Source organism: Pleurodeles waltl, chromosome 9 (genome assembly GCF_031143425.1).
Source record: "Pleurodeles waltl isolate 20211129_DDA chromosome 9, aPleWal1.hap1.20221129, whole genome shotgun sequence".
NCBI classification, from domain to species: Eukaryota; Metazoa; Chordata; class Amphibia; order Caudata; family Salamandridae; genus Pleurodeles; species Pleurodeles waltl.
In genome coordinates, this window is record NC_090448.1 from 555,534,495 (window position 1) to 555,546,449 (window position 11,955).

General features: G+C 44.2%; 1 protein-coding gene across 1 annotated transcript; it reads right to left on the minus strand.

Annotated features, from left to right (window-relative positions):
• Window positions 1–11,037: 11,037 nt before the first annotated feature.
• LOC138259702 (protein LDOC1-like) lies at window positions 11,038–11,517 on the minus strand. Its single transcript, XM_069207595.1, has one exon. It carries the CDS (start codon window positions 11,515–11,517, stop codon window positions 11,038–11,040), a length of 480 nt encoding a protein of 159 aa, XP_069063696.1.
• Between the last annotated feature and the right edge of the window lie 438 nt (window positions 11,518–11,955).

Below are 11,955 nucleotides of genomic sequence, written 5' to 3' on the forward strand. Positions count from 1 at the left end.
CGACAAGCACAGCAGATCAAAGTTAATTTGATCAAAAGGCAAATTTTGGCATAGCGTTTAAAACTCTGGAATAAAGCCAATGGTCAAATTTATTTAACAATAATAGTGTTCTTTGGGGTATGTCTCTGAAGTCACTGAAAGGAAGGGCATCCAGGAACAAATCCACATCGTCGGATGTCAGATCGAATTGATGACAGGATTGTCAGACAGACCCATGGAACAGTAGTGCACAGCAGCCTCAAGTGCAGGATCACGCACGAGGGCAGCATCATCCAAAGGGCTTGAAGGATCCAGACAGTTCTCCAAGGGTGGCTCATGAATGGCCTCACGAATCAGCCTCAGTTTCATGGGGCACAACTGTGAATGAACCCTCATTGGGAACATTATCTTTTCTTGGTTCAGAGGAGGCACTGGTGGAATAGCAAGGCACACCAAAGGTAGATGCACGAAGAGACACCAGGTGCAAGAAAGATTGCTTGCACACACCATAAGTCTGGTCGGAATGACAGTGACCAATCATGCTCCAGTTCTTCCTGCAACGGACCACCAAAGAACTGCACCATGCGATCATGGCACAGCTGGGCTGGTGGTAGTAGCTCCATCACTCCGCTTACCTGGGAAGGCACAACCACTGCATATCAGGAACAGCAGCACCAGCACCAGTATTGCGCCAATCAATGCCAAAGTCACAGAAAAGTTGCCAAACGCACTTAAAAAGAGTGAATGGATGGCTAAAGGAATGACTCTGAAGACAGTTTGGAAGATGGAAACAAATCCAGACCCAACAGCCTTAAAGAGGTGCACAATCCCCGTAGTGCTTGAAGAGTTGAATATTCTGGATACCAGATCTCAAAAGTGCTTTGGGAAGTTGGTATTTAATAGGGATTGTATCTCTGCTGATGATCTTGCTATCTGGAGAGCATACGTCTCTCTAGATTATGTCAATGCCACTTGTTTTTGAAACAGTAACGTCTTTAGTCTGCTCAGCTTGTCATAATTTACATTAGTAGTATCAATATGGGGCCACATTTTTGCTCCTGTTATCTCTTGTGTGGGGGGAATAGAACACGCCCACAACAAGTTACAATCTTAGAGACTGAAATTGCGTAGGCAATTCCTCATCTCATACCGCAACAGCTCTGTTTGTTCAGGACCACAAAACTTCCATTCAAAAGTATACAAATGCTGGATGAATCAGCGGGACGGGAGTGCCCTTCAGAAAACAGGCCAAGTTTGCAACCCCCACATTGCAAAGGCCATGAAGGGACACCTGTTTGCAAATCATTGAATGGTTAATAGTAGTCTCACGTTCGCTTCCGCTGAGAAAGACCTTGGTTTTGACGTTCAGATATTTGTGTTCAAAGGGCAACTCCCACTCTTCTTTAATATAGATATCTCCTAACCGCTCGTATCTGCCCACCGCAAAATGTTTCAAACATTTTGTGAAACGAAAGATGGAAACTGAAATATTCCTAGCCTCAGTGTCAGAAAGGCTAGATTTTATTAAAGACACGGAGACAAGTATTATGCCTAACTTTTCTTACTTTATTAAATAGCAGCCAAGAAACTACAAATCCCATAAACCCTGGGTGAAAAACCATAGAACAACATCACAATGGGGCTGACCAATCCAACGTCGAGCCTCCACATAACAATCTTGATTGAGAGCAACAAGCACTCTTTTCTTGCAGTAGTCAGTCCAACGTAGGATCTGAGAGGAACCATAGAACAATATATAAGGACAGAATAGTGGAGAAGAAATCCTTGCAGAAATCCATGAGGAACTGAGAGGAAAAAAATGTTGAGAAAGAACTTGCGCACAAAGAGAGGCCAGGAGAAACTGGAAGAAGATCAACCGGAAGCGGCGGAGTTGGTTGAAGACGTGGCCACTGCAGAAAAGAAACAGGGAGGGTTGAAAGAAATGTGGTGGGATAATACTCGCCTCTTTGTCTTTAATAAAATTTAGCCTTTCTGACACCAAGCCTAGGAAAATCTCAATTTTATTACAAGACTGGAGGCTCATATTATGCTTGTTTAAAGCAATGAAATAACAGTGTCCAGTGAATGCTCAACAGGTTTACAATAAAAAGTTATAAACTCACTAACGTTTGACCAATCTGCAGATCTGAGGATATCATGTAAACTAGCCCCTGCCCAGAAGGCTTGAGAAGCCATAGCTTCTCTCACCGAATGAGTGCCATAAAAGAGGGTAGAAACACCAGCCAGAGACATGAGCCACTTCACACAATGAGCCAAGGTGGGAGCTGAGACAGGTTTGTGTGGTTTCTGAAAGGAATTAAGCAATTGAGACGAGGAGGGAACCCTGAGATCTGCAGTTCGAGAAATGTAAGTTTTCAAACAATTACCCACACACAATTGCGAAGGAAAAAAGGGATAAAGGACAGTAGACAAATAGTCTTGGTACATCTAAATACTTGAAAATAAACACCTAAAGCAGGAAAATGAAAGGAGGAAACATCCAGAGCTTTAACATCTGAAACACGTTTAATAGAGACTAAACACAGGAGTATAGTAAATTTTGCAGGCAAATGTTTCAACGATAAATCAGGATTATCCAACCATGAGAGGAGTAATCGAAGAACTGAGCCAACGTCTCACATCACATTGTATTTTGGAACCGGAGGTTTAGCAAAATGTACTCCCTTTAAAAGTCGGCAAACCAATGCATGTTCCCCAACAGGTCTTCCATCCGCCCTGATATGTTCTGAAGAGATTGCAGACCTATAGTCTTGACCTAAGGGTTCAAGAAGGTCTGAGGAGAGTGCCAAGAGGGTTGAATACCAAGGCTGGGACTGCCAGAAAGGAGTGATGATAACCAGGGAGGAATGCTGTCTGCGGGCTTGCACTAGCACCGGGCAATAAAACGGAAGGGAGGAAAGATGTACAGAAGAGAAGGAGGCCTTACTTGTAGGAAAGCGTCCGTGGCCATCGCTAATGGATCTGGCCTCCACCTGAAGAAGGCAGGAAGTTGAGAGTTGATCCTGGAAGAAAAAAGGTCTATCGACATAGCCCGAAGAGTGAAGAAAGATGATTGAATACAGAAGGGTGAAGTTTCCAATCGCTTGAGTTGCACGTATGCCTGAAAAAACAATCTGCCACCACATTCAGCTTGCCTGGAAGGTATTCCGCCTTGACCGAGATATATCTTGGGAGACAAAATTCCCACAAACTCCTGGCCAAGAGAGCCAAAGGTTTGGATCTCATTCCGCCTAAACGGTTTATATACCTGACTGCAGGCAGATTGTCCATTCTCAGAAGAATTGAGCACTTTACCCTGTCTTTTATAAAGGACTGGATGGCAAAGAAACCTGCAAGCATCTCTAAACAGTTGATGTGCAGTGAGGACTCCTGAAAGGACCATGGACCCCCAGTCAAGAGTTGACCACATCTTGCACCCCAGCCTGTCAGACTTGCATCTGACTCTAAGACAAGATCTGGGGCGGTAGAGAAAATTGTTCTCCCGTTCCAAGCGTCTAAGTAACTCATCCACCAGGAAAGCTCTTCCCTGGACACGGGATCTAGAACAACTGGATCTGAGTAGGCCAGACCCTTGCGAAGGTGACGGATTTTTAACCTCTGAAGAGCCCTGTAATCTAGGGGACCTGGAAAGATGGCCTCAATGGAGGAAGAAAGAAGGCTTACCAAATGAGCTAGAGATCTGAGGAAACAATGAGGGATAGATAAAGCGTGGCAAATCTCTTTCTTTATCAGAGACACCTTCTGTTGAGGAAGTTGAAGCACCGACTCTATAGTGTTCACCATGAAACCGAGAAATTCGAGACGGGAAGGGATTAAAACAGACTTTTGTAGATTTGTGAGAAACCCCAGACGTGACAAGAGATCCAGACAAAGGTTTAATTGTTCTATGAGGCAAGACTTGTCCTGTGCCATGATGAGGAAATCATCGAGATAGACGATGACTCTTATCCCTTGACCTCTGAGGAAGGCTACTACTGGTTTTAGGATCTTGGTGAAACACCAAGGGGCCGATGAAAGACCGAAAGGAAGAGTTTTGAACTGAAAGAAGGAGGTCCACCAATGGAACTGAAGAAACTTCCCGTAGGAGGGATGGACTGGCACAAAAAGATATGTGTCCTGAAGGTCCAAGCGGACCAAACAATCGTTGTGAAGTAGAAGATCCCTGAGATGGAGAATAGTCTCCATCTTGAAATGATGGTATACTACGAAATTGTTTAAATCTTTCAGATTTACGACAGGACAATGTTTTTTGTTCTTCTTCTGAACCAGAAAAATGGTACTGAGAAACCCAGAAGGGTTGTAAGCAACTTCTTCTATAGCCTGTTTTGTTAGTAAGGATTGTACCTCGTCCTTAACCAGAAGGAATTGATCTTGGAAAAAAAGAAGAGATTGAGGCAGATGAGTCTGCCAAGGCACCTGATACAACTCTATGCAATAACCCTGAAACGTCTGGATGACCCAAGGATCTGAGGTTATAGATAGCCAAGCGTTTAGATGAAACCCCAGTCTGCTTCCTATAGGAGAAAGGCCAGAACTGGAAATCCTTACCTGCAAGCTGGTCTCCTTTGGATCTGTATCCCCTGTAATGGCCTCCACGGAAACAACGGGGATAGAATTGGGGTATGTACCCCTGCTAGAACTCCTGTTGGTTGCCATGAGTGAAGGAGCCTCTGCAGAGGGATTGCCCTCTTGAAGAGTAACGGCTGGCAAATCAACCCCTTCCTTTGCCGGCCTTTCCAAAAACACGTTGGGAAAAAAATCTTTTAATTGAAGAATGTGCCTTGTCCAAAGAAGTAAATGCAGAGACATGTCTGATCATCTCCTTTATAAATGAATCACCAAAGAGAAGGACATCCACGTTAGGGCCTTCCTCCTTGGTCACCAAAGAACTGAGTTTGGGGTCAATTTTGAGCAGAAGGCTTTTGTGACGCTCCTGAGGGATGTAGGCATTGGCATTGCCTAATATGCAAATTGGTCTCTGAGCCCAATTTGAGAGTATCTCGGGATCTACTTGATTGCCCTTCATCTTTGCCTCTTCGGCCAAATCAAAAATCCCAGTTAAAGACCCAACAAGGTCCAAAAGTCTTTCCTTGACAATTTGACCAGGCTTGATCGGCCCCTTTCTTGGGATCCTTCCCAAATTTAGTGAAAAATAATAACTTATTGGGATCAATAGAGGGTGTATCAGCCACCTTAAATGGAAGGGAAGGTCTAGGGCATTCAAACTTCAACTTGTTTCTAGACGCTTTATCAAGCGCATGCCTCAAATAAAAGGAGACATAGCCCACAACATGATCGGATGGAAACCATTCTGAAGAATTTGGGTGGTGAATCGACATAGGGTTGAACATGGATTCACCATTATGTTCAACCAAATCATCAGACACTAAGTGAGGGGAAAGCACAGGGGGAGAAACTTTATGCCTTTTCTCCAAAGGCCCATTTTCATAACCGTCATTATTTATGGTGTTGTGTAAAACATCATCCCCATCACTGTCTGTGTCTCTAAGGTTTAGGATATTAAAGGGGGAGGAAAGGAGCCCCGAAGAATTCCCCTCTCGGGCGGGAGGCCCAAACTCAACAGAAACACCTTTGGAATGCACATATGGGGGTGCTGCACGTTTCATTCCTCTTTTAGGAGGATTATCTTTGGGGTTCTGTAACATTTTTGATATAGAGGCTTCTAAATTTTTTGAAATATACAGCATAGATACCGAGTCCTTAATGAACGATTTTAGATTGTCCTTCTTAAACTGAGTATGATTATCCCCAAGCATATTTACAAATAAACTATGGAGAACTAAAATAGTTAAAACACAAACAAATGTGACAAAAGGAGGCTAAAAACAAAGCATAAGCCAGAAAAACCTGTAAATATGGAGAAAACCCAACCTAAAGCGTTAAAAAATAGCTGAACGTCTAAATGGGAGGGCCCAAATGGAAGGGGGCTGGCTAGGGGCATGTTCAGGACGGAACCCAGACAGAGCGAAGGCCAAAACAAGGAAAGCCCTCACCGACCGTGAATTCCGGCTGATGTTAGTAGGAGCAGAAGGGGGGCAGCAAGGGCACTCCAAGCCATAATGAGCTGGAGTTCTCTCGGAGGAGCAACGGAGTCAATACTAGGCAGGAATACCTCATAAAACACAGAACAAACGTTAAAAAACGTTCAGAGAACGTCGCACGCGTACAAATCGTGCTATAAGAAAGAAGCGTGCGAGGCCCCGCGCTGAAAACTTGAAAGCATAACCTACAAATACATGTAGCAATAACACCATATAATTAAATACATATAAAAATAACACTATATAATTAAATAACCATTAAATGAATACTAGATAAAGGTAACAGCGAGCAGAGTACTTATCTTCATTGCGAGCAGCAACAAAAGAGGGATTGTTGCTCTCAGTCAAGATTGTTATGTGGAGGCTCGACGTTGGATTGGTCAGCTCCATTGTGATGTTGTTCTGTAGTTTTTCTCCCAGGGTTTCTGGGATTTGTAGTTTCTTGGCTGCTATATAATAAAATAAGAAAAGTTAGGCATAATCTGAGCCTCCGGTCTTGTAATAAAATTGGCATATTTATAACACCATGACCTAGCCATACTGTTGAAGGACTTTCTGCAATTGCGTAAGGCAGCTTTTCTAACATTTCTATATTAAGCATGGTGTAAGTTGCTTCCTTTTCAGCCATTATTTGTTGTTCCTTGAATAAATTAAAAGCAGGAAACAAGTCATTACTGTTAATGTATTTCCATGGAATGTGGCCTTTTTTCAGAATCTGTAATGTCCAACCTAACTGCATGATGGAACGCAGTTTACTTTGTCCATGGTGTAAAAGGGACATGTCATTCGGAATTATGTCAATCGCAGATGACACTATGGGCCTCATTACGACTTCGGACCGTCGAAGCCACTGCAGCGAATTATGAGCCGGCGTCAATATTGTGGTGCATCAGGTGCAACAGCACCCGTCTTACATTTCACTGCCCGTAAATCAGGCGGTGAAATGCGCGATGGGGCTGTGCATGGGGGCCCCTGCACTACCCATGCCATGCCATGGGCAGTGCAGGGGCCCCCAGGAGCCTCCTGACGCCACCATTTCACCAGCCTTATGTGTGTTTGCAGGCGTGCCATGCTAAAAAGAAACAAGGCCCCATGCCCAATTTGGTGCCTCGGATAGTGCAGAGGAGACTGGGGGTGCGTCGCGTCTGAGTGCTGCGTGGGCTGGCGCCTTGTGCCGCGACAGTAGGTCCCCCCCCAGAGCCCCAGGTTTGTGTGGAAATAAGCTGTAAAAGTGACGAATCAGAAGAGGGGTGTGAACAGAAGACGCATCTTCCCAAGAGCATGCGCTAAGAGGGTAACCCTTCCAATGAATCAGATACTGAAGACGGTTTCGAAGGACACAAGAGTCAAAAATTTCTTGTACCTCATATTCTGGTTGATCATTCACCAATAAGGGAGGAGGACAAGGGAACTGCCGGGAGAAAGGATCAGGCATATATGGTTTGAGCTGGGAAACATGAAAGACCAGATGGATCTTGCAAGTACGAGGTAAGTGAAGACGGACAGTGACAGGATTAACCAACTGGAGAATACGGAAAGGACCGTAGTAACGAGGTGTAAACTTATTCTGAGAGAGCCGCAAGAGCAGAAATTTTGAAGAAAGCCAGACTTTATCCTAGATGTGATACACTGGAGTCTCACTGCGCTTCTTATCTGCTATTCTTTTCATGTTTCTCTTAGTGTCCAGCAGATTAGATCGAATCATTCTATGGATCTTTAGAAGTTGTTTGGAAAATGAGGTGACAGCAGGAATAGAAGAGGTAGACTGAGGAGTAGTAGGAAAAGAGGTAGGATGATAGCCATAGGAACAGAAAAAGGGGGTGACCTTGGAGGCACTACGGACAGTGTTGTTGTAAGAGAATTCTGCGATAGGAAGGTAAGTGTTCCAGTTACTCTGAGTAGAATTACAGAAGCAGAGAAGGTACTGCTCTAGTCCTTGGTTGTGACGTTCGATTTGCCCATTTGTTTGGGGATGGAAACCAGATGACAACGCTATATTGATGTTCAAGGTCCTACAGAAATGTTTCCAAAACCGAGAGATGTACTGAGGTCCCCTGTCTGATACAATACTGTGTGGGAGTCCAGGTAGGCGAAAAATATGGTGGATGAATATCTGGCTTAGTTCTTGTGAGGTAGGTAATTTCTTCAGGGCAGTGAAGTGAGCCATCTTTGTAAAGGAATCTACTGTTACCATGATAACCGGATTTCCTGCTGATGGAGGTAGGGAACACATGAAATTGGTTGAAATGGTGAGCCAGGGAGCTGGTGGAACAGTTAACGGTAACAATAATCCAGCTGGCCTGATACGGGGTATCTTTACTAGGGTACATATGGGACAGGCCTGTACATAACTGTCGACATTCAATTTCCAAGTAGGCCACCAAAAAGATCGCAAGAGTAATTATTTGCGTGGCCTTGATAACTCTATGACCAGCAATCGGGGAATCATGGCACATCTGCAGTGCCTTTTCTCGTACTCTTCTTGTAGGGAGGAACAAAAGGTCCTTATAATATTATCCCTTCTGTTTATGTATTTGGGGGTTTAAGTCCTCAAGTTCTTGTTCAGAAAGGTTTGCATATTCCAGTTGTACCTCATCCAGGAATGATTGAGCTAAACCAATGATCTCGCTAGGCTCAAGTAGATACTGTGCTGGGGTAGGAGTACAATCTGGATAACGGTGAGTATGTTTTGGGATCCAGGAATGTAGGTGACATAGAAGTCGTACTGACTAAAGAAAAAGGCCTAACGAGCCTGACGACTGTTCTGGCATTGAAAGTTACGTAAACATTGTAGATTCCGATGGTCCGTTCTCACCTCAAAAGGTTCTTTGGACCCCATAAGGAATTGTCTCCACTCTTGGCAGGCAGTCTTAAGGGCTAATAATTCCCTTTCCAATACTGAGTAATGTTGTTCCGACACAGAGAGTACATGGGACAGATAAAAAACTGGATGTTCTAAACCATTGTCATCTTGTTGTTGGAGAAATACTGCTCCGATGGCTCTTTTGGAAGCATCAGTAATAACAATAAATTGTTTGCTGGTGTCTGGATGTCTCAGTTTTGGTGCTTGAGTGAAGGCCTTTTTTAGACTTTGAAAAGCTGCTTCAGCCGTCTTTGTCCAGATAAATCCATTCCGTAAATTCTCCTTCTTTAATGTTTGGGTAATGTGGCTGGTCTGTTCCACAAAGTCTAAGATAAACTGACGATAAAAGTTGGCCAGTCCTAGAAAACATTGGGTCTCCTTGATGGAGGAAGGGGAAGGCCAGTCTAGGATGGCTTGTACCTTTTCCGGATCCATTGATATTCCAGTGGGACTGATGTGATAACCCAGATCTTTGACTTCGGTTTTATCAAAATCACATTTCTCTGGTTTACAGTACAGTTGATGTTACCTGAGTCTTTGGAGGACTTGTTTAATGTGTGTAGAATGAAGTTCAGGACGTCTAGAATATACAAGGATATCGTCTAAGTAGATCACTACTGTATGGTTCAATAGATCAGAGAACACAGAGTCCATAAAGCTTTGGAATATTGAGGGGACATTAGTGAGGCCAAAAGGCATAACCCTGTATTCAAAATGACCAAATGGGGTTCGAAAGGCAGTCTTCCACTCATCTCCTTTCTTGATGTGCAAAAGGTGGTAGGCTCCACGCAGATCTAATTTGGTAAAACGTTGTGCCCCTCTGACCGCTTCCAGAATATCTTTGCTGAGAGGTAAAGGATAACGGTCCTTTATAGTGATCTTATTTAAACCACGAAAATCCAAGCAGGGACGAAGATCTTTAGTCTTCTTAGGTACAAAAAACAGGGGACCCCCTGCCGGAGAGGAAGATGGTACGATAAGACCGCTGTGTAGATTTTCTTGGAGGTAATCTTTGAGAACTTCCCTTTCAGGTTCTGTGAGAGAATACATTCTCCCAAAGGGAACGATCGCCCCAGGTTCCAGGGGAATTGTACAATCATAATCTCGATGTGGTGGCAAAACAGGTCTGGATGGTTTTTGGAATACATCTTGAAAGTCCAAATAGTGATCGGGGACCCCTTGGACTGTATTGATGGAGCAACCTGTAGTGGATTCAGAAGGTATCATTTTCTTGGGTGACCAGTAAGTGTCTGAGGCAAAACAATGTTCATGACAAAACTGAGAGGACAAGGAAATAGTCCTGGTTTCCCAATTTACATAAGGATTATGAACCACAGAATTCCTAGCATTATAGTATGATTGGGAGATGATATTAAGTCAAAGGATACGTGTTCTTGGTGGTTCCCAAATTGTAGACTTAGAATCAGAGTAGTAGTATCAACTGGACCAGAGGATATTAAGGACCCATCCACAGTGTGTACTTGTTCCGGGACTTCCTTGGGTTGTGTTGGTATTTGCTGTGTTGTGGCCCAGAATTTATCCATATAAATGCCACTAGCACCACAATCAAGTAAGGCCATTGTCCTCTCCTCATGACCGTCAGGCAACTGCAGGGTTACAGGTAGCATGAACAAATTGGTGGCATTGTCCTTGAAAGAACTAATGGAAGGTATAGCAGATGAGGACAGGAAGTAGCGTTTCCCGATGGCTTTAGAGGACAAACGGGGAATGTACGGAGCATATGACCAGCAGCACCACAATAAAGGCACAGTCCCTTTTTACGTCTTTCTTCACATTCACTGAAGGAAAGTGGGCCACGAGTGGTATCCACCTGCATAGGTTCACCTTCAGTTCCTCTGACGGGAGGGCGAGTTTCCTCCGGACGGTGCAAAAAGACACGTGAGGTGCTTGACTGGGAAGGTCCTCTATTTCTTCTTTTTTCCAAATGTCGTTCTTGGAAACAATATTCAATGGAAAGAGCTAAATCCATCAGACGCGAAGATCTTCTACTCGGGTGGAATGCACTAACTCGTCCTTGATCTCCTCTTTTAGCCCTCTACGAAATAGAGTAACCAGAGTACGCTCCACCGAAGTTGTTTCGGCAGCAAGCTGTCAAAAGCGTGTTATATATTGGAGGACATCTTGAGAGCCTTGTTGGATGTCACTGAGTGCTTCTTCACCAGAGGCCTCTAATCCTGGATGACCAAACATCTTTTTAAAACGATTCACGAAGGCTGGATAATCAGACAATACTGGGTCATTGGATGATACAATCAGAGTCGCCCAGGCCAAGGCAGGACTGGATAGGGCACTGATAAGATAACCCACCTTTGTCTTGTCGTGAGGAAATTGTGTGGGTCGGAAGACAAAGTAAACAGTCAAAGCATCTAAGAACTCTTGCAACTTTGTTGGTTCACCGGAATACCGAGGAGTTGAGGTAGAAACGGTAGGAACATCTGTACTGCGGAAGGCCAAAGCTTGTCGTAAGGCAGCATTCTCGTTTCGTAATTGTTGCAGTTCCTGAGCCTGTTGCTGAATGGTTGCCAGAAGGGACTTGTCAGGGTTTGCAGCCGCCGCCACTGTATCATCCATCGTGTTAGACAAAGTCGGGTTTATTTGGTGCTGCAATCTGTCACGACTTACGCGTTGCTTGAGCCTGGAGTCTGCTGAACGAGTGACGAGGTTCTTGTTCTTGAACGTTCTGCCTTGGCCTAGGTAGGGGTGACTCTTTCTGGTAGCCAAGGTGCTGCAGGCGATAGGAACGCCAAGGGTAGTCTGTGTCCTTCAGAAGTAGTGCCAGAGGGAAAAAAAACCCTAAAAGGGGAAAAAACATCAAAAAGGAAATTCCTGGAACAAAAGCAAAAATCAATACGTAGGATACAAGACCAAAAATGAACAGGAAAAAACACTGGAAGCAAAGCGTAACCAGTATCTGACACAAGGGAGAAGGAGCGAAGACACCATACAAACAGAAAGTGTTGCAGCGCAAGGAGAACAAGAATCACAGCCCTTAAATACCCATAAAACAGG